At 43.8% G+C, this 23,558-nt stretch overlaps 1 protein-coding gene across 2 annotated transcripts in view; it reads right to left on the bottom strand.

The window, feature by feature from the left end:
* Window positions 1–3,174: 3,174 nt before the first annotated feature.
* ADCY2 (adenylate cyclase 2) overlaps window positions 3,175–23,558 on the bottom strand; it is a 420,264-nt gene continuing 399,880 nt past the window's right edge. For both annotated transcript variants that reach the window (XM_066243472.1, XM_066243482.1), the window contains exons 23-25: window positions 12,707–12,821; window positions 8,537–8,661; window positions 3,175–3,986 (exon numbers count right to left, since the gene is read on the bottom strand). In XM_066243472.1, coding sequence (XP_066099569.1) covers window positions 3,834–3,986; window positions 8,537–8,661; window positions 12,707–12,821 — 393 coding nt within the window. In that variant the 3' untranslated portion in view covers window positions 3,175–3,833. The remainder of the gene's footprint in view (window positions 3,987–8,536; window positions 8,662–12,706; window positions 12,822–23,558) is intronic.

The following is a 23,558-nucleotide window of genomic DNA, read 5'->3' as shown; positions in this document are numbered from 1 at the left end:
GAATGGATCCCTTGGAGGAAAACATCTCTTACCTATTGTGGTTAAATTTCCCACATCTTAGCAGTTAGTGGACAGGTGATTTAATTAATTTCAATGTTGATTCCTCTATTGCTAGCTTTATTATTTTGATTCTCTAAGGACACATGACACTAAGTTGCTGGTAATTTCAAGGCTGAGTGACTTCTAAATATTTCTTTAACCTTTTGAAATTTTTTTTCACTATAGGTACCATTTCTTTTTTTCATTTTTCCAAACAGCAGTTTATTTGGAATGTCTTTGAGTGCATTAAACCATATTTATAATAACAATAGAAAATATATAAAGTTGGGGTTATGAAAGTTTTTAAAAATTACTCTTTCTTCACTTTTGATTACCAAGAATGATAAGACATCTCTAAGAAATGCCTTCATTTGAAGTAACTGCCATAAATTGGCAAACTAGATTATTTTTAGTTAATTTAAGTTAGATCCTACTCCCTTAACTTTCTACTACTTTTAAAAGCAGAACTTGAATCAGGTACAATTTCAAAAGATCTCATTTTTGTTAGACATACATGTCTGTTTCTTGGCATTTTGACTTTTACAACTTAAAGCCAATCTGTGAATGCCCATTAGTCATCTTACCAAAGAGAAACATACATATTTTTTTAAAATGTTTTACTTATCACATTTCCCTATTTAGTCAATGTTTCTTTGAAAGCAGGGTGGTTGCTGTCTTTGTTTTTGTTTTTTTAGGTGAGAGGAGGGTAGATGGTGAGGTAGACTCCTGCATGTTCCCTGACAGAGATCCACCCAGCAACCCCATTTAAGGCTGGTGCTCAAATACAGAGCTATTTTTAGTGCCTGAGGCTGATGTGTTCCAATAGAGCTATCCTCAGTAGTTGGGGCCATGCTTGAACCAATTGAGCCCCTGGCTACAGGAGAGGAAGAGGGAGAGAAGGGGGAGAGGAATAGGGAGAGAAGCAGAAGGTTGCTTCTCCCATGAACCCTGACTGGGAATCAAACCTGGGATGTCTATATGCCGGGCCAACACTCTATCCACTGAGCCACCAGCCAGGATCAGTTGCTGTCTTCAGTAAGTGGAATAAGAGGGACGGTTCACGACAACGTGGTCATTTCTAAACAGGTATATTAATACCACTGCAGTTTAAGGGCACTGGACTTAGTGTTTTTAGGAGAGAAGGCTTCCTTCTGGATGAGATTTTAAGGAGGACTTTGAGGGGTCACCTTCTACTGGTGGTACAAGGCCAATAGGTGGATGGGAGTGAACTGTAAGACCTCTTGTATACATAATTTGCTCACTGAAATTTTGTAGTTGCTGGAGACGAAGGTACTTTGACCAGGGTCCACAGTTTCAAATTTGAGGGAACTGGCAGTTTCCTATTCTAATCTGGTCTTAGTTCCCAATCACCTGGGAAAGTCTGAACAAACCCCTGCAACTCTCTGCATCTGTTTGTAAACTTCAGGGGAGTCTCAGGCTGGACTGGGGATCAGAATCACCTGGAGAACTTGGTGTTGGAATCATGGGCAGTGTGCAGGGAGCCCCACTGCCAGGATTTCCGACCTGGCAGGTCTGGGTTGGGCCCTCAGCATCTGCATTCCCGACAAGTTCACAGGTGCTGCTGGTGCTGCTGACTGGGGACCACACTGAGAGGCCTATGTGTGCGCAGTCCTTTGCAAGGAGAATTCTGAGAATGACTGATTGTTTTAAAGTGTACTGTTTGTTAAGACTGGTGGTATAGCTTTGGGTAAAAGCAGTTCTCCCTTGAGTTCTTTTCACCAAATTCAGCAAATGGGGGGGGGCGGGAGCACATTGAAGAGTGGTTGAGTCACCCAGCTGTGGGTGTCCAGTAAGGACAGGTGACATAAAGTGCCTTGGGATGGGTGCTATAGGCTCTAAGGGAGAAGAACCCACAAAGTGCTGTACTAGTCACTGTCACAAGTGATTCACAAGGCCGGATGGAAGCCACTGAAACCTTAGGGCATCCTAGTCCAGGTTTTGATTAGAGTGACAAGACATGCCTTTATACTCTTCTTCTTTCAATCACTTTTTTGAGAATTAGCATATCAAGACCAAGACTGAGTTGCAATTATAGTATCAAAAAGTTCTTACTGAGACAGACAATTGAATAAGTCATGCTGCAGTCCCACTTTGTGACGAAGGCCAGTTATTAGTTTCCATGAATATTTTTAACTGAGTGGTGAGTCCAGGTCCTCGCAGGGCACCCTGTCTGTGTTGTGAATGTTCCGGCAGGAGTGAGCCCCACACCGGCCAGGAGGCCCACTCATTAGCACATTTAACCAGTCCTCATCCCATGAACTACCGGCAATGAAATACTCCTCAGAGAAACTGAGGAGTGTTCAAAGCCACACAGCTAGTGACACATCAGAGTCAGCAGTCAATCCTGTGGCTCATGCTCCAAGTCCCAGCTCCCAGGAATGGGCTGCTTCCTAATAGACCACAGAGTCCTTGACCTCATGGCTTTGTCCAACCAGGCTGCCATGTGCAGGTTGGCTTTTAAATATTAGACTATACCTGACTATGCTATTTTTCACCCTTTGGCAGAGTACAACTTCTATTTGTGAAGTAAAATGCCCCCAAACCTTTACAGTTGGATTTACTACAACCAAATTTGCCAGTCTTCTATTTCCAAGGCCCGGTGCCTTCTCATACCACCTCAGACATCAAAGGCAACTTGTGAGGCTTGGCAGTTTCTTTTGGTTTGTTCGTTCAGGCTGTTTTGATTGCTAACTTACATAGTTCCAAATTACTCTTCTGCAGCCTGTGCCTGATAGCTTAGTAGAGGATTACGGTAGAGGAGACCAGGGTGGGTGGACAGAGTGGAGCAGTGGTTAGTAGAGAATCTTTTTACTATTAAAATATTTTCCCTGACAATGTTCTCTAGAGATGCCAAAATGAAAAGCAGACCCCCCCCTCCCCCCAACACAAGGCACACTCTCCTGTTCTTCCCGGGGTCTTACATAATCAATTCTCTGCATTGCAGACTTTGTCCTGATCTGAATGACTCAAGTGTATCTCAGTCTTGGTTTCTGGAAAGCATTTTCCAAAGCAGCACAATTAAATGGGAAACAAACCTTCTTTCTAGAGCAAACCAGAGAAAGAAGAAGGGTGTGTGTGGCAGGGGCCAAGGGAGATAAGACAGTATAAACCAAAGTACGTAAAATTTTTAATGAGTTAACCTTACAAAAGACAATGGCATCAAAACATCAGACGCGTTTGGTACAAAACTGGTCCTAGGTTGTGAGAACTAATTCTGGTGACGGATGACGACGTGCTGCTAGCACGATACAACAGAGCATGGTGACAGAGCCCAAGATCCAAGCTGGGGCCCAGGGACAGTCACTGACAATGAGACACATGGGTGAACACAGTCAAATTCCATGTGGGGTGAGAGAATCAACTCAGTCACAAATACTGTGTGTTTTAATATCAGACTAGCGGATGCGGTTTGGCGAGCTACCATATTTTCCAGAAATGAACATGCACCAGAAGATAATATACACCCCCTAGTTTTATTGCCTTAAGAATTTTTGTTTGTTTCATGTCTATCCATCCGAGTTAGTCCTTTGAATGCTTTCCTTTTCTATACCACACACTCCTCTTACTCTTCCTTCAGAATAAGCACAGTGCGAGGGCAGAGCAATCCTGGCACGCCAAAGGGTATGCCACCAGGTCACAGGAACGAGTCTGCAGAGGCTCCAGAGGACAGAACAGAGCACACACACCAAAAGACAAGGGACAAAAATTGCAGTCAGAAAGTGCATTGTACCTTTTTAAAAACACAGTCTTCTTGCCAAAATGAAGACGACTCTTTAGGAAGCCAAATTGCTCTGGGAAAGGGACCTTGACATTTCTGTGTTCACGAAGTACGTCTTCAGTTCTCCCTTTCCCTTCACGTTGATTATGCCTCGACACGTGCACGTGTACCCTAGGGTCTGCAGAATGAGGCTCGTCTCCTCCGTGACCTAGAAGCACATTGACAAATGAAAAAGTGTTTAGCGAAGATATTAACACAGCCCTTTTGAAAGGTCATTTGGCTACAAGGATAAAGAGCCAAGAAATGTTCATGTTCTTTGATTCATTAATTCCACTCCTGAGAAATCAGAAGAAGAGAGACTAATACAGGGGTCCCCAAACTTTTTACACAGGGGGCCAGTTCACTGTCCCTCAGACCGTTGGAGGGCCGTCACATACAGTGCTCCTCTCATTGACCACCAATGAAAGAGGTGCTCCTTCCGAAAGTGCGGTGGAGGCCGGATAAATGGCCTCAGGGGGCCACATGTGGCCCACCGGCCGTAGTCTTGGGGATGCCTGGTAATCCATGACAAAAAAAGTGTTTAGTGACATGATGTTGAAAAACTGGAAACACCTAAAATTCAAGCAATCTTCAGGGGTAGGAAAACTAGGATGCGATCATGACCAGCATCCTGGGTGACGTGATGGAATAATGATGTAACCATTTCACACCCTCAGAAAAATGAAGCGTGGTGCCTGCTATGCTTTCCACCATCTGAAGGTCAACTATGCACACATAAGAGACCTGAAAACAAAAGCAAATTAAAATATGCTAGACTGGTGGGATTTTAGATGATGTTTAAGAGTTGTCATGAATGTTATTTCAGAAATTATAAAAGTTAAAAATAGGTTTTAACCCTTTGAGTAGTAGTATGAACGTTTATGTACGTCCTTGTGCCTCCTGACCATCCAGAGTACGATCATACATGTACGAAGGCAACATTAAGAAAAGGCAAATGTATGTTCTTCTTATTTCCATAAATTGGTTATCAAACAAACATGATTTTAAGTTAATAAAACTGTAACTGGATGGATTTCATTTTATGAAAAAAAAAAAAACACCTTACTCTCGGGGGTCATTGAGCATGAAAAAAAACTCACTACTCAAAGTGTTAATAAAAATGGGAACAGACACCTTAAGAAGATCCACAGTCATCCCCTGCAAATGGCCATGAGTGTCTGGTTTAATGCACATGAATAAAATGACCTAAAACTACAGACACCAGGAATTTTCACTGGCCGCAGTATGGGCATGACCTGAGTCGGGGCTTGAGAGTTTCCTCGTTTCACTGGTTGACATGGAATGCCCAAAGGAGTGAGTTCCTCCTTTGCCTCCTGTAAGTGTGACAAGACTAGCTGTTCATTATGTTTAGGTCCTGCTGGGTCAGAGGACAGCGACACCTGCTGGGCAGGACATGCCTTGATCTGCCTGCTTTGGTCGCTGGAGTGTTGTAGAAGCCTCCTCCTGTAGGAGGCATTTTCTCAAGCAGAGAATCTGTGGCATGCACAGGCTTGACCAAGAAAGAGATTTCAGCCTCTGAGGTGAGGGAGACTCCACTGCAGGGAACATGGTTCCCCTACCAGGTATCGAGTAGAGGAGAAGGGAGCTTTTTCTCAGAAACCCCTGATCACGCTGCTGCAGCTTGCGAACCATGTACAGAAGCAGAGGAGAAGTGGTTTTCCTCCCACTTTATCAGAGGAACAGGACATGACACCTGTGGGACTCTAGCCACCTCAGCATGTGAGTGTCACAGCCCTGTGCTGGGCAGGCTCGTGGACAACACAGCACTGCTATCATAGCAGTTGGTTTGCAGTGTGAACACTATCGGGCATGGTGCAGTGGTGGGGACAGTGGTGGCAGCAATGAGCCAAGCCTCCTTGGGATTGATGGCTGGAGAGGCCTCAGAGGCAGGCACTGTCCAGGGGCAGAGGCAGAAGTACATTAAAACCATTGTTAGAGCTGTGCTTACGAGACCTCAGGACAGCGTCAGGCCCTCCCAGAAGTGAGGCTGAAGTGTTTACTGAAAGATCTCAAGGGTATGCTGTAGGAAAGAGCTAGAAGCACCACCCTGTCCTCTTGCAACGTGACCCAGGGGCAGCCTCTAGTTCAGGAGCCAACAGGTGGGTCCTCGGGACCCTACTGCAGAGCAGGAAGGCAAAGGGGAGCCGATGCTCCTGCCTGATGGGCCCAAGGCCCCGGGGAGGACAGGTGTAGCTTGGGGATGAGGCCAGCAGCACAGAAAGGACTTTAGATTCTGGATAGGAACCAAAAGAACGTGTACCTAGTGTCAAGAAACTCAGATGACAGTTAGCTTTTCATGATCAGAGTTGTCAGGGGCAATTAGAATTAGAGAATCCCATAGGCATCTCACTTCTGACCTTCCCCATAGAAAACAAATTCATGTTCTGGAGCCTTAGAGGTTAATTTTGGAGTTGACATATTTATTGGTGCCGAGTATCACCACCAGCATTCTTGAGCTCTCCTGTTGGTACTGGCAGCACCAACCACACAATTATCGTGACACGGGGAGGAGGAGGCAGCCGTCTACCTGATTAACACAGCTGCGATTCCTTCACGTCCCAGGGGGCGTGGCTGGGTGCCAGTGGGCTTGCTGTGCTGTTTGGGCTTCCAGTCTAGAAAGCATGGTGGAGTTCTTTAAAAAGAAAAACAACCTGTTCCTGAGGCCCAGGAGAAGCTTTTAATGGTCCCTATGTAATTTTTTGTTTTTTCTGGCATCTTACTATTTTTTTTTGCACGTAGGTGCAACCAAAGAGGCTACTGCAGCTAGTGAGCCACGCTCTCAGGAGGTTTTCCCAGATGCAAACTTGCCAGCTGCTGGGCGGAATGAACACACCCGGGCCTGCAGATGGACTTCACTCTTGACAGGCAGAAGCCTGCCTTCTGTCCTCCGAAGCTCGGAGTGCAGAGAACAACCAGTGGCTGTTCTGCACCAAGTCAATGCCCAGTGTCTTCTCAGAGACACACATGAGCAGAGACTCACTTAAACATTGACCTGCAGGGGACTTATGACCTCCAGGAGGGAGCACTCTCCCTGACCAGCTTCCCTTCAATGGCTTTTTATACTTATCCCAATGCTTGAAGACCACTTGCAGAGTCGTGAAGCATGTTAAAACTACCGTCCATCTTCTGGACATTGCAGGTGTGTGGTGGGGATGCAGGTTAGCCGACAGGTGGGAAAGTACACCCTTGGTAGGAGCATGCCAAATAGAAGACCTCAGTGGTACAGGATTTTGGAGCCTCTCTGGGCATTGGGAGTGGCTAGTGATGAGCATGCAGGAGGCACTAGAAGCTGTGATGCCATCAGGGCACAGTTAGATTAGGCCGCCAAGGTGGCAGATCATTCCTGTCACAGGCAACTGGGCTGTCTCCGCAGTCAGTGACCGCCACTCCAGCCCTGCATCAGAGGAGCCCCATTTGGCAGTTTAGTCTGGGAAGGCTGGGAGACTTTCTCTCCTGCCCCATCACTTTCTTTCATCTCTCTCCCTTCTCTTGTTGGATGCTGCTTACTTTTCAACACCTGTTGACTAATCTGGCTAGAAGAAGGTGGGCACTTAGAGTAATGTCTGTGCTGCTCCATATAAAAATTAGAGACACACTTTAGAAAAGGCCACAGAAGTTCAACTCATCTTGGGTGAGTGAGGTGGAGTAGCATGACAGGCACACGAGTGGGCAGAGGTTTAGTGGAAAACCCAATCGTGGTGATCCTGAAGCTGGTGGCTTCTACAGACATGTATAAAGTCTCCAAGTCTCTGTCACAATTTTAAGAACCAAGGTTATTTGAGGACCTAGGCCAAATTAAGGCACACAGAACAGGGAGGTATGGAATTCCCTGAAGAGGTCTAAAAGCCAATGTAGTCTCTTATTTGTGTCCAGTGATTTTTATACAAATTTGCCATTTGGCAGGAATTTATCTAGCAGGATACAACATAGCCGGGTGAAATGTGGAACCATTGCTTTTTGAGGGCAAGGCCAATAGAAAGCTCAGCGCGCACGCATGCACGCACACACACACACCCTTGTAATTGGAAGAAGTTAGTCCCTCAATGCTTCTAGGTGTCTCACCTGGTCCCCAAACAGGTGCATGTACTCTTGACTACTTTCACGTGTCAGGTCTTCCCTTTCTCTCCCTTGAGGGGATTCCAGAGCTTTCCAGTCATTTCTAGATCTCCAAATCCCATTCTAGTCCATTTTAGAACTGCTACATTGTATCATCCGCAATTCCATCCCTCTCCCCTAGGACTCCTTCCCTCCTCCTCCTTCCAATTCAGCCCCCAGGATAGGAAGGCGGGAGATTAGGTCTGGTTTTGGTTATACAGCCCTTCTCCCTTGCAAAGCCCCTTGTCAAGGTGTTGGGCAGGGAGAAGGAAGAGGAGAGAAGGGCTCTATTCCTGTGTGTCCCACTCAGGCTGTCCTACTGCGTGTTGGTTGCTGTTATCTTGCTTTCACAACTGCCATGAACTTTATAGCATTATAATGATTTATTGTTGTTAACAGTTAATGTAGAAACAAATGAATGTTTCTGCAATAAAAAGATGTAATTTCAAGCTTTTTCCAAGGTTCTCAAGGTTTTTTTTTCCCAAGCCTGAATTCAATGTCAAGGTTCTATTCTTTGTTTTAATAGAGTAATATAATTATTGTATTATTCATGGTACCCTGGAGGACAGACGTGGCCCACGATGACAGTGCAGACTGAGCTACCTGTATTTTGTCCAGGACTCCAGTGCTGTCCATCCTACTGGCTACGTTCACGGTGTTGCCCCAAATATCATATTGTGGCTTCTGAGCTCCAATGACACCAGCTATTACAGGGCCGTGGTTCATGCCTGTGACACACCAGAACTGGATTAAGAGTCACATCAGAGCAACTGTCTCAAACACAAAAGCTTTACAAGACCATTTTGAATCATCATTATTAAATAAACATACTTGAAAGCAAAGAAAAATAATTCCTCTAATTTGATCATCTCAAAACCATTAAAATGTTCATGTTTGTATCCCTCTCCTCAACCATGATTTATGCTTCCATGTCCACTTTTCATTATTCCACAATAACATAAAATGGGTTATGGTTTAGAAAATGAAATATTATGATGTAATTGTTTTCCATGTTGCTTCATAGTCTTAGGCAAGAGATGATGATATTGTTTTCTGATAGTTTTGTACTTATGTTGGAAATACATATATTTTCATTTTAAAGAGCTGTGCTAAGGGCATGTACTACATTTATCAGCCTTCTGCCACTGTTGGACTTTTGAGTTCATTCCAGTGTTTTGCTAAAACAACCACCGCTCTGTTGCATTTTCTACCTATCATTAATTATTCTACGTGCTCTTCATGTGTACACTTCTAATCCCACTGCCTGTGGGGTGGGTTTTGTCTCCCTCATGTCTGATTCTCAGGCAAGGAAGCAGAGATCTGGTGCCACCAGACGGCAGAGGCCGAGGGCAAACTCAGGCAGCGGGCTCCTCAGCGCCTGCGCACAAGGACTCTGCTCCTCTCTCTCTGCCACAAGCTTCTCATGCCTATGGCTTCTGCCCACCTTTAGGGTGGTTGCTCTTTGATGCCACCCGTGGTGAATTTATCACATTACAGAGGAACATGTTTGTGCTTTTGATTCTCAAACCATCTTTCAAAGGCAGGATGGTAGAACTGAGGGGACTGAGGCAACTCCCCAAGAGCCTCCTGTTCAGAAGGGATCCTCGGACAGATGCTCACTTATAGAGAGCAAAGTATCACACAGTCCCCAGACAAGCTCTGGAAGCTCTGTGCAGGTTCTTGGCTCTTGCAAAGCTGGGCTTTGCAGCTCTGCACTCATCAGAAGGAGGGCAACCCAACCTCTGGGGCCCGAGCCTCCCTGCAAACAGAAATTCCCCAATAGTCGTTGGGAAAATGCATGAGTCACCTTGCCCTCAGTCCAGCTGACCAAACTCTTGTCTTGGCATGATGATGGATTTATTGGATTCCTTGGTTCATGGGCATTATGCATTATATATGTAAGTACACACACATATACATATACATATACATATATGTATACATATACATATACTATATTTCCCCATGTATAAAATGCCTCCATGTATAAAACACACCTTAATTTTGGGGCCCAAAATTTGAAAAAAAAATGTATTACATAAAGTTATTGAACTCAAGTTGTATTCATCATAAAATTCATACAACTCATCACTGTCAAACTTCCACCCATTAGCTTGTCCTCATCTGTGTCTGATGGTGAATTACTGTCTTCAACAATGAGTGCAAAAACAAGTGTGAAAAAATGGGAAATGCAAGTAATAAAACTACAACCACTGAATAAGATGCACCCAGTTTTTAGACCCCAGATTTTTTGGAAAAGGGTGCATCTTCTACATGAGGAAATACATTATATGTGTATATAATTATACAGTACTTCCCCAGATAATCATTCACCCTGGATCACCACAAAGGCGATAGTTGCTCTGACTGCACCCTGTTATTAATGGCTATTTTATAAAAACCATGGTTATTATATGTATACACCTGAGGTCAGGATGTGCCTTGACACCAGACAGAATATGGAGATGGCATTTGCCATCAGGAGCTGAAGCTTCAAAGTCAGACCAACTTCTCTAGTGAGAAAGAGACCAAGCTCCTCCCCAACTTCCAGTGTACCAGCTGGGATGAGTCCTTTTGTTCCGAGAACTCAGTTCAAACACACAGACACACAGTTGTTATGGGAGGGCTGGGGAGGCGGGACATGAAAATACAAAAGAGATACTGAGTTGATTGATCATTTCCCCTGTATTTTTTCCTGGACCTAGGACCTTCAGCTTACTGCAGGTACCAAATGTATTAAATGAGGGTGTTCCTGAGAGTCCTCATTTCCCCTCTGACTGCTTAGTGTGATATATAATAGCCTGTTAGAGGTCTTAGGCAAAACTTCTTCTTTGGAAAGGTAGGCAGGAAACATAGTATAAACACTGTTCCACTCTATCTTTGAAGGCTCACAGCAGGTGAAAAGGAAATTCTTCTTTGCTTTTGTGGAGTACTCAATAAAACTCACACCTCTGCTTTAGACATCTTAGCAATTCATTCCAGCTCTATTACAAGGGTCAGAATGCCCAGGCATCAGCTGGCCAATGGATGGTGATTTCAGTTCCCTCGACCATCGCCATCAGCTTTTCCTTTGGTTTCTCTGACTCCTGCTGGGTCAGCAGCTCCAGTAGGGGAGGGAGCCTGGCGATTCTTGCTGGCAATGGGGTGATCTTTACTTAACTACAGTGTGGGCTCAATTTCTCATTAACTGTTTGATTCTGCAGCTCAACATACAGAAAAGGATGTTAGGGGTGAATCTGGCTCTGATTATTTGTATCATCTTTTTTGCGGGGCGGGGGAGGGAAGAAAGCATTACTCTTCTGATTTCCTACCGTGAACTGCCACTGGATGGTGCCATGCATGAAAATGGCACTGGAAAGCTGACCCGGGGAGAGGCTGAGGTTGGGGGAAAGGCAGACTCAAAGGCCAAGAGAAACACTGAGCCTTGGTTTCCTTAGAAATCTGATAGAGCCGGCATGTAGGGTGACTGTATTATTAGTTACTCAATAATCAGTGTGAAGTAAGCAGTGAGTAGATTTTTTCTTTTCCTTTTTTAAAGGAGGGTAGTATGAAAGTTTGAGGATCCCATTTCCCAAGCTGTCAAAACAATAAAAAAATCCCCAGGGTCAAAGAGACATCTGGAGTTTGCTGTGGTTAGCAGGGTGACGGGGCAGCCCGTGTCACTGCTGTGTATGGCAGAGCCTGAATGGAGGTCCACCGTGCGTGGAGGTGAGAAACTATGAAGACAAATGTGTTCAGGCGCTGACAGTTAATAGGACATACAAAGAGGAGAGTCCCATATGCTCAAGGAATGTACAATATTTTGAGGTTAAAAAAATTAGAATATATCCAGAGCAAAGAAAGAAGCAGCTTTAAAGATCAGAATTAAAAAAGATAGTCGAAATCTGAGCAAGAGAAGTGAGTCATTCAGATAGACTGTGTTAAAAGGTCTACTCTTATGTGGACTTGCTTTTAGAAGAAGTAAAATGTGTTGCCAAGAAAGACATACAATGGTCAAAGACACTCTTACAAATCCTGAATGGCTAGAAGTCCCGGCAAGCCTCACCGGGCAGCCGTGTGCTAACCTCAGGGCTGAAACACACAATTTTTTTTTTTTTTTGATAAATATTTGTAAAAGGCAAGTAATCATGGGATATGCTAAACAATCAACTTAAGGTTAGGAAAAAACTTATTAGAATTTTCTTTTTATTTAAAAGTTAAATATTTCTCTTCAATTTGAACATTAAATCTGAAAAGCTATAGCTATTTCAGAACCTAAGACATGCATTTGGCATTCTTGTAGCTTGTGCCTCCAGGAGTACATGACTATTTTAACAATTCTAAGCTGCACGTAAAATGTTTTTTTAAAGGTTTTTAAAACTCTGAAGTCTGGATGCTTCTAGCTTATGGCGGTCCTAGTTTTATAGGGAACAATATATGAAATAATGGAGTGCTTTACAGTCAGTGGCCCACATGGGCTCCTCAGAGTGGCTAAGGCTGTGCATGTCCTGGCTGGAGGGAAAGGGAAAGTGAGGTTAAAATCCAGCTCACAGTCCAGTTACTAAACCTGGGTTTAACCAAATGGGTATTTTTTTGTTCAAATTTGTGCCAAAGTTTTGCCTTGAGAGGTGCTTCACTCCCATGAGCCTTTCTACCTGCAATCCAGTCCTGCTGCTCTAAAGACACAGTTGTCATTGTCCCACTCCAATGCAAGGATTATCAACACTCTCCTGGGATTTGTTCCTTACTCTGTGCTTTTTCCACAACTGAAACCCAGGTCTCTGCACAACATACCCACTCGCAACTTGAAGTCATTGAAGGAGTGCTTGTTGATGGCGTCCAGTTTCGCCACCAGTGCGAAAGCAAACTCCACCATGGTGCCGATGTGCATGTACTGCCTCTCAGGTTCCTGAGGGAAAAAAAAACACAACACACTTAGGTGGGGTTAAGGCTTTATAAGCTGGGGAGTATTCCCTCCAGTCACAAACCTGAGCTCCACTCAGAAAGGAACACGTGCAGATTATGGCTCCACAATGCACTGCAGATATCTTTGAGTTAAATCTCGACTCAAGGAAACACTATCTCCCAGTTTATTTTTTTTAATTAAGTGAGAGGAGGGAAGGCAGAGAGATAGAGTCTTACATGCACCCCAATTGGGATTCACCTGGCAAGCCCCCTAAGGGATGATGCTCTGTCTATCTGGGGTGTTGCTCCATTGCTTGGCAACCAAGTATTGTTAGTGCCTGAGGCTGAGGCCATGGAGCCATACTCAGCATAGGAGCCATCCTCAGGGCCTGGGCCAACTTGCTTTAGGCAATCGAACCATGGCTGTGGGAGGTGGGTAGAGAGAGAGGGAGAAAGAGAGAGAGAGAAAGAGAGAAAGGGGAGAGGGAGGGGTGGAGAAGCAAATGGTCACTTCTCCTGTGTGCCCTGACCGGAAATCAAACCCAAGACATCCACACACAGGGCCAACGATCTACCATTGAGCCAACTGGCCAGGGCCAAATTCATTTTTGTGGCCACAGGGAGATGTGAAACACTAGAAGATGCCAGTGGGGCCTGCATTGCTTTAACCCAACAGAAGGCACCTTGGGGAGTGCCTGGCTCCTGAATATCTTTTGTCCTTCACACCCAATTATTCCCCTTCTCTGCTGGGCTCTGTCATGAGAATGCTGACTTCAGTAACTGCCTTTTCCTTGTTCCCTGGTTTTCTGTGGCATTGACCAATGCAAGGGCCATGGGGAGAACAGAGGGTGGGCAGAGAGAAAGATCAAAGGATTCATTTCTCCTCTTCCTCACTCTACACTTGCTGCAGTTCTCCCTAATTCTGCAAGCGCACTCCCTTCTTTTGTCCTTTGGAGGAGTGGGTTTTATGGGCTAAAATACGTCTCCCCATAAAACTCATATGTTGAAGTCATAAACGCCTAGTACCTCAGAATGTGACTCTATTTAGAGACAGGAATTTGAAGGTAATTATAATTAAATAAGTCATTAGTAGAATTAATCCAGTATGACAAGTATCCTTATAAGAAGAGGAAATTAGGAGACATACAAACACAGAGAAAAGATCATGTAAGGCACAGAGGATGGCCATCTACAAGCCAAGGAGGGAGGCCTCAGAAGAAAGCAAATCTGCTAACACTTTGATCTTGGACTTCCAGTCTCCAGAACTGGGAGAAAAGAAATGTATACTGTTTAATGCTGTTTAAGTCCTCCAGTCTGTGTTACTTTGTCATGGTAGCCCGAGCTGACTAATACAGGGGTAACAATTTTCTGCCTTTACTTGTTCCTGGGAGGCTTATCATCCTTTGATCAGGATAGAACAGAGTTATCATAGTTCATATAAAGCTGAAAGAGAAGGGGAATTCAAGGTTTCCAATGGGAGTAGGTAGAAATTTCAATTTCTCTTTACTCTTAATTGTATCATATTTATTATTCCTGTTACTAGTTTATATTTACCATTAATCTTTAACACCTATTATATTTATATTTACTTTGTAAGTTCACTTAAAAATGTTTATTTTGGGTTATATTTTATTTTATTTTACTTTACTATTTTATTTTATTTTTATTGAAGACAGAGACAGAGTCAGAGAGAGGGAGACAAGAAGGAATAGAGACGAGAACCATTAATTCTTCACCGTGGCACCTTAGTTGTTCATCGATTGCTTTCTTATATGTGCCTTGACCAAGGGGCCGCAGTTGAGCCAGTGACACCTTACTCAAGCCAGCGACCTTGGGCTCAAGCCAGCGACCATAGGGTCATATCTATGATCCCACACTCAAGTAGTGACACCGCGCTCAAGCCAGGTGGGCCTATGCTTAAGCTGGATGAGCCCATGCTCAAGCTGGTAACCTCGAAGTTTTGAACCTGGGTCCTCTGTGTCCCAGGCTGATGCTCTATACACTGTGCCACCACCTGGTCAGGCTATTTTGGGTAATATTTTAAAACTAGATTATTAATATGTGTATATAATTCATAAAATTTTAGTTTAAAGTTCTTCAGGTCCCCATTCTCACACTATTTAATGGTTGGGTGCACCACAATAGTTTGGAGGCCACCTTCCACTCAGCGTGCCCGGGGAAATGCAGGCCCACAGCTGGTGGCAGGCTGGTGGGACAGACATCCACCTGAGCCCCAAGATCAACATGGCCTTTCTCTGAAGTCTGCCTTCTTCACTCGTTTGTGAACCCCACAAGGGCAGAGATGATGTTCCAGTAATCTGTGCCTGCCCAGAATGATCAAGTGTCTGGTACCCAAGAAGCACTTGGTGCATGCTTACTAACGGCGACACTGAGGTGGACCGTGGGGCAGCAGAGGAAATGACTAGGAGGGTCCGAGTGAATTGTCAAGCTTTGGTGGGAGATCAAAGCCAACTGATGCTCACCTGGCATGACACCCAGGAGGGAGCATTCATGAGACCACTGAAGTGGGCGAGGGTTCCCAGAGAAGCAAAGGAAATGGCAAATTATTGGGGTAAACTGTGGAATGCCCTCAGTTGGGACAAGCATCGGTAGAGGACACTGGAAATGCTTGAGAGAAGAGCAACAGGAACAGCAACACAAGGCACTGAGCTTGTCACATCATGACCTCTGGGGTGAGTGTTTAATCATCAGGACATTCAAAGAGGAGGCACCTGGTCACCTGGGAGGAGCATTCTCTACGGGGATGCACACAAAACCAACTCAGAGAATTCTGATAGGGATGAGTGAAAAAAAAAGGACGAAGATCATGACACACTTATTCAAGAATACAGATCATGACACACTTATTCAAGAATACAGGGAGATGGAGAAAACCAAGATAATAACTAAGAAAAAAGGAAAATGATGAGAGGGTTATTCATCAAATCCACACAGCATTTTAACAGTGTGAGTGAAGAGGGAGAATGTGAAGGCCGGGTTTCCCAACCTCCGCGGTGCTGGCATACTCGGTTCTGGGGGCCGCCCTGTGCCTTGTAGGATGTTGAGCAGCATCCCTGACCTCCAGCTTCTACACACCAGTAGCATCCACCCTTCCAGCTGTGACAACTAAATGTCTCCAGACATTGCCAACTGTCCCCTGAGGGAGAAGGGGGCAAAATTGCTCTCAGTTGAGACCACGACACTAAATAAAATCAGTATGAACAGAGAAGAGAAGAGGAACAGAGAAGAGGAACTACATTTCTGGTTTAGAAAAATTCCTTCCATTCCTTTGGTGAATAACATACATCTACAAGAAGGCAAATGACATCCCACTGTTGTCATAAATTCACAACTTATAATTGTAGAGGAAAAGTTAAACAATTTAAAAAATTAGAACTATTGTACAAAGCAGACTGTTAGCTAACTTTGGTGGAGATGCAGTCATTTCTTAAGAACAGTTTTCCATCAGGGCTTGTTAATATTTCTTGTCTCCACTTACAAAAAGATGATTTGGAAGTTTCTGCAGCCAATTGGAAAGTGTTGTGCTCCTTAGCGAAATACACACTATTAAACCAACAGGCAGAATCCTGTGCAGTAAAAATCACCACCTTCTTAGCAAGGAGGACTTGATGGGCCACTGGAGAGAGGGTTTGTTTTTCTCCTGACCAAGAACCAGCAAAACGACCTCAATCCCTGATAAATTATTGCCCGATCTGTTTTCCTGCAATGAGGCCTAAATTGGAAGTCTTAGTGGTCTCAGTCATAAATGAAGAGATCGAGTTCTGGGAGTGAGGTTTAAATCCAATGTCAATAACTCATTTGGGCTTAGTAAGCCCTAGAGAAAAATTATGCTCAGTGTCTGGAAGAGCTCAGTTCATTTCGAAAAGTCCCCACAACTGAGCTTTTGATAAATATTTGATGGCAGCATGAAGGAACCCTTTCTCCCATGTTCCAGATAATTTGTTAGACATCTCCGAATGTTTTAATGACTTCCACACACACAGTGAGACAACATATTTGTTTTCATAGAACACATTTTGTGAACTGTGTGTTTTGGAAGTTTCACCAGCAAGGAAAACTGCTTAAAGTAAATGCCCATATACTGAGGCTATTTTCTACTTCAAGGACTGCTTGGTAAAAACTGAGGGAATATATTAGGCTACAATTAACACACGCCTCCTCTCATGTTTGCTTTCCTCTTTCCTTCTCCCCTTCTTCCATCCATCAAATAAATACTCACTGAGCACCACTATGTTGGCATTCGTCTGACTTTGAAGATTTATAACTACTGTTTAAGAAGTTATAAACCCTGTTCTCTCCCTGGGGCTCTTGGGGCTGGTCTAATCAGACCTTTTAGTTTTCCAAAGAACATTAGCCCTCTTACAGGTGAGCTTGGTGGCTTTGAACACGTGAGATTCAGGCACCTGTCAGAGAACAGGACCAGACTCCTAACTTCCCAGTATCTATCAGAACACAGGGGCACGGAATAACATTCGCGGGAAGCAGCCTGATTGCTATGCCATCAGGGATTCCTCTAGAGTCACTCAATTTGGATTAAGTTGGACTCTCACTGTTCTCCACCTGACCTGACTCTACCGAGAATGTATTTTATTAAAGTACACACCAAGAGATGTACTAGCAGACACCGCCATCTCCCCTCCACATTTTAAACTATTTTCCACCAGGAAGGCACTGAGCACAACAGACCCGTGGTCATGGTTATGAGGTCCTCTGTTCTTAGCTCTTGGGTCAGGGCCCAGGGGAGCCTCCAACTCCAAATTGCCTTGGCCTGGTTTTCAAATATACTAATGAATGAGTGGTTTGATCTCACCTATGAAAATCAAAACACTGTGCTTATGTTGGCTGCAGACATTTCAGAACACTTAATAGGAGCAGCAGATGTATGCATGTGCATGTATGTAGGTATGCATACATGTGTGCAGGTATGTATTTTATCCTCAGCATGACTCCATGAAGGAGTTTTTATCTTTATTGTATTGTGCAGATAGGAATGAAAATCCAGAGGTCAATAGCTTGTGTAAGTGGTACAGCCAGGCTATGCAGCCAGACAGTTTGACTCCAGGGCTCTCAGTCAGAACAGCTCGCCTCCCTCCCTGTGCAGGCGTCTAGAACATTGGCCAGGCCTTGCTGTTTGCATTTAGGTAGCAGTCTCATCTTCATTCCCACCTTATCTGTCCTTCGCTTTGGTTTATTAATTTAAAAATCTTTTTGCATGGCATTCCTTTTTGTAAACTTCGTAAGGGAGAGATTTAAATGAAACATGCACAATTGTGTAGACAAACAGGTAAGCAGTTTTTGTTGATAATCTTGCTGGTAAATTGTGACAGGCAGGTTGGATGATGGGTCAGTCTACTAGGTAGGCAGCTGATGGAGAACTAATATGAAGAATTGTTGAGTAACGGTTCTCACATAGCCACTACCTATGTGAATGACCGAAATTTCAGTTGATGTCTTAGCACAAACTCAAACTTGTATATCTAGAACTGATATTATTTAATCTCCCACAGGACAGCTCGTATCCTAATGGTATCATTAATTTCAAATCCCTGAATCGGAAACTTGAGATTCAGACAGCCTGACCTTTCGCTTTGCCCCTTCCATCCTAATCTCTCGTGTCTCGGTTCATCTCCCAAGGACATGTTTCTCCCATTCACCTCGTCCCTTATTTTCCTAGGAGCATTGTCTACATTCTGACCACTACTTGTTTGAAAATTCACTAAATAATTGCCAGCACTTTTCTGTGTGTGTGACAGAGACAGAGAGAGACAGAGAGAGGGACAGATAGGGACAGACAGACAGAAAGAGAGAGATAAGAAGCATCAATTCTTTGTTGTGGCACCTTAGTGGTTCATTGATTGCTTTCTCATATGTGCCTCTTTGGGGCTGCAGCAGACTGAGTGACCCCTTGCGTAAGCCAGCAACTTTGGGCTGAAGCTGGTGAGCCTTGCTCAAACCAGATGAGCCTGTGCTCAAGCTGGTGACCTCAGGGTTTTGAACCTGGGTCCTCCGCTTCTCAGTCCGATGCTCTATCCACTGCGCCACCGCCTGGTCAAGCAATTGCCAGCACTTTTGAGTAACACAAAATTGGGTTCAGTTCCAAGTTCTATACTCATTAGCTGTGTGGCTTGGCTGAGTCATTGAACTTCTCTGGGCCTCAGTTTCCTAATCCGTGAAAGGGGACAGTAACTATCTATAGCAAAGTGCTATAGTTATGATGCTGTGATGATGGCATTAGGAGGTGAGGCCTTTGGGAGGTGATTAGATCATGCAGGTGGAATGCTCATCAGTGGGGTTAGTGTCCTTATAGGAATTGAGTTATTATAGGTAACACATTTAGCCTCTATCACAGGGCTCAGGATTTCTTTAGTTTCCTTTGTGAGAGTTTAGAAAAGCACATCATTCTGCTTGACATGAAAAGCATCTGTTAGTGAGAAATTATCTTATGTGCTAGGTTACTATGCTTCCCCCTTTCCATACATCAAGCATCCTATACAGATGTGTGGCTTTGACAATGACCTAAGTGTCTTTGAGAGTCTCGGTAGTGAAAAGCAGTGGTTCATTTTCTTTCAGTTTTCAGTTTCTTATTAGTAGCTTGAAAGTAGGAAGAAATTTCTCTCTGCTGATGACACATGATAATAGCTTTGTGTTTGTACAAAAATATGCAGCATTGGGATGCTGCTCTTCATTTCAACAGAGACCGAAACTATTTCCTACTTTTCCCAGTGAAGGGAACTGTGATTACTAGTTTCAATGTATTAGCTATTATGAAACTGGTAGCAGAAGAGATCAGAATGGCTCTTCACTTCTTCCCTGATCAATTTGGCAGAGTTGCTCTGATATGGTTTGAATGTTTGTGTCCCCCAATATTTGTATACAGAAGCCTAATCCCCAGTGTGCTGATGGTATTAGGAGGTGGGGCCTTTGGTAGGTGATTAGGTCATAGGGTTGGAACTCTCACTGGTGTGATTAGTGTCCTTATAAGAAATAGAGACTGAAGACAGTTTACTTCCTCTCTCTCTACTTTCTACCATGTGAGTCCACAGCAAGAAAGTGGCTGTCTGCATACCATAGAGATGTCACCAGCACCAAATCTGCTATTGCTTTCATCTTGGACCTCCCAGCCTCTAGAACTTAGAAAAATAATTGTTTTTCATTTGTAACCCAGTGTAAGGTATTTTTGTTATAGCAGCCTAAACATACTAAGCCATCTCTAACATTCCCAGACCCTCTCCATGCTCACTCAGCATCGGAATTACTGTTTGCCCCCATGGCTTTCCCAGATGGAGCATAGTTACAGAGGGGCAGTCAACAGCAAGTACCTGGAGTTAGCCATTGCAGGGGTAAAAATGCCTGTGGATGGCCTACTAGGTAAATAAAGTCCCAAACAGCTGGGTCAGGCAGCTGCTAACTTGGGCAGGGATAGAGCTGTTAACTTGAGTCAGTGAGTGTAAACAGAAAGTGTTTATAGTTCCTTGCTTTGCGGTAGTGCAATTCTGTTGATACACTGGGTGAGGGAGTAAGTGTAGGAATGCCATGGGTGGGTCACATGGAGCCTGAGATCGGATTTGGGATATGGAAGGAAAAGAATAATGGAAGAAACTAGCACTAGCCACGGTGGTGTCTCTATGGGGAGAATGCAGCAAGAACCAGGTGGAGCAGGAGGTAGTGAGCTCACTCACAGCCCCGGGCCTTCTGCCAAATGTGTTTGGATATAGTAAACCAATAAAATGAACCAATAAATACAGTTAACAGTAATTTTTAAAATAAAATAATTTTTAAAAAGCAAGAATACAAATGCTTTGAAAATTTAACAAGCACCCAGGCTCATTCTATGACGAGAAAGAAAAGCTCCCTGCTACTCTATGCTTCCTTGTGTCTTTTCTCCTTTAATTTTCTGGTACCACAGTCATTTCCTTCCCAAGTATCACTGGCAATGAGCATCACTCTGTCTGAATTCCTGAATAAAGATACGGCTTATTATAGCAATAATAAATTCAAAGCACGGGTTTGAATGAAAGTTTTCATCTCTGTACATTACTTTGGTCTTGAATTATTTAAGTACTTAGTAAAATTTGTTTGGAAAAGCTGAAAACCATTTACCTAATTGCTAAGGCTAGAGATAATCATAATATTTGATTAAGTCATGAATGATAGACTTCTCTACAATAGGATTTGCAGAGCCCCTCAGTGGTAGAGTAGATGAGGTTCCAGAGTGCAAAAGAGGAAAGAAAGCAATAGGGACTGGTGAGGAGTGTGGTAAAATGGGGAGAGCATGTCAAGTCTATGACACAGCTGCTTATATGCTCTGGTGGATGACTATTATCATCAGGAATAAAGATCAGGCTATAATATACCAATTTTTAAGAGAAGCTGGAAATAATAGTTTTTAAATGAAATATCTTTTTTCTAAAATATATTCAACTCAAGAAAAACATACCTGTAAGCACAAATGTGCTATCATGGCTGGAAGTCAAAAGGCTGTGGCTGGGATCAAGCAGGGGCTGCAAGTGTGGGGTTTGAAAGAGAGGGAGGTCCTGACAGTAAAGTAAAGGGTGGACCAGGGCAAGGTCCCCATTCCTCCCACCACTGATTTCATCATAGAACTTCTACTGACCAGGCATATGATCATGGAATTATGGGAGCGGGCTAAGACTGCAAGCCCATTCTCAACTTAATATTTCATTTCTTGACAAATAAAAACAGTATCAGTCATTACACATAATGCAATAGGTATTTAGTCATATCTTGAAGCTTAAAATTAGAACACATCGTTTCATTTGAAAAACACACAGGAAGCAAAACAAAGCGCAGAAGCCCCACTGACTAGGTGCTGAAAGGTTCCTGTGCATTCATTCCCTTAGTGGATACGCGTGCTGCTACCACAAGAAGAAAATGCGGAGGTGTTATAAACAAAAGAGAAATTTCAAAAGGCTTTACTCCAGACAACTGTGCCTCTTTTAGGATTTAAGGAAAACACATTAATCCTTGAGAAACCCAATGTATTCTGCAAATTAAATGTCATTTGTTGCCAAATGAAATATCTGGTTAAACAATAAATAGAAATCTTTCCACTTACAGAAATTAACTTGAATATTTTTGTTTATAACTAGAGAAACACGTGCGTTACAAAATGCAAAGGTGCTTTCATTTATTATGATAGCCACATTAATACTTTTCAAGCCTGTTATTTCCCCCTTTTAGAAGACTTTCACTGAAATTTAAATCATTTCTAGAATGACCTTATCAAGATCCTAATTAAATGCTCTAAATAAAAATTAGCTTGTATCGAGCAAAACTCCCTGCATGGATATGATGGCATATCATATATTTCATGCTTGTCCAGAAATCCTTATGTCTGGTCTATTGGAGGGGACAATGGTATCAACATGAGAAAAAGTGCACAAACCACAACTATATTATTACTGCTGTTAGCATTCTTATTACCACTCTGTCCATGGAGTCTACTGAGTGCTTTGCATATTAATGTAGTTTCCTAACAGGCTCATGAAATGGGTTTGATCCTCATTTTATATACAAGGACACTGAAGTGCAGAAAGCTTGGCTATTATAGTAAGTAATAAGCAGTCTTATCTGAAAGTTAAACTTTTCTACTCTATCATGAAAGTAACTAGTTATGGTCACTGGTAAGAAGTCCGGAATCACCTCAAGGGTGGCTGAGAAGACAAGTGCTGTGGAGGGCAGAAGGGACGGGCACCTGTGAAAGGGCAGGCGTGCTAAGAGGAGGAAGCAGCAACGTCTGTGAGTGGTGTAGGCACACACCTGTGGGTGCACATGTGAGCACGGTGTGGAAGGAGGGTAGGAGTTCAGGTCTCAGAGGTGAGCCCTGTGTGCCCAGAGTGCCCGGGTCTGTGGAGCCTTTGTTACTGCTTGTTTTACAACCTTGGGTAAGTTACTGTGTTGCTGTGCTTTAGTTTCTCCATCTGTACAATGGGGCTGCGGTCTCCTAAGCTTGTTTAAAGATTCAGGAAGCAATTAGTAAGAGTTCAACAAATGTCAGGGTTGGAAAAAGGAGAGGGTTTGAATTGGGAGTAACAGGTCTGAAAGCAGAGTGAAAGAAGTGAAACACTGTTTCACACTCAATCGTCAATGAATGAACACTGGTAGGCTCTTATGCCCAAGGGCCCCTGCTGGGAATTTGGGGAACAGCACATAAAATCTGGCACCTGCTGTCATCTGGATGGTAAATGAAACACACACACACATATATACGACAGCTGAAAATGATAGGTAGCACCTGGGAGACAAGGTACCTAGATAAAAAGCTCCTTAGGTTAGGATATAGGAAAGGCTTCTGGGAAATTTGGAGCCTCGGCACTGCTGATGGGTGAGACCTACATGCAGGATGTATTCAATGCATGGCAGAATCAACTGGGGAAACTAGTGGAAGTGGAGCTTTCCAGCCCCAGCCTCAGAGACACAGCAGGACTGGGGGTTCCCAGGAAAACAGAGCAAACACCACACATGGTTTGATGTAGGTGGGTGCACCCTGTTTGGAGAGGCACCAAGTAGAACTCATTGTGGGTCTGCACAAAAGCACAGTGTATGTTTGAAGACTGGCGTAGGGAGAGAGGAGTGGTTAGGGCAGGGGGATGAAGCCAGGCGGTTGGCCCTGTTCTGGGAGTAGAGAGGTAGAGAGGACAAGGAGATGAGGGTAGTGCTAAAAAGCTGGGCATTCATGGGAAGCTAATGCGACATCCAA

This window comes from Saccopteryx bilineata, chromosome 1 (assembly GCF_036850765.1).
Source record: "Saccopteryx bilineata isolate mSacBil1 chromosome 1, mSacBil1_pri_phased_curated, whole genome shotgun sequence".
NCBI classification, from domain to species: domain Eukaryota; kingdom Metazoa; phylum Chordata; class Mammalia; order Chiroptera; family Emballonuridae; genus Saccopteryx; species Saccopteryx bilineata.
Note: the sequence above shows the minus strand (reverse complement) of the source record. Positions and strands in the feature narration are given on the sequence as shown.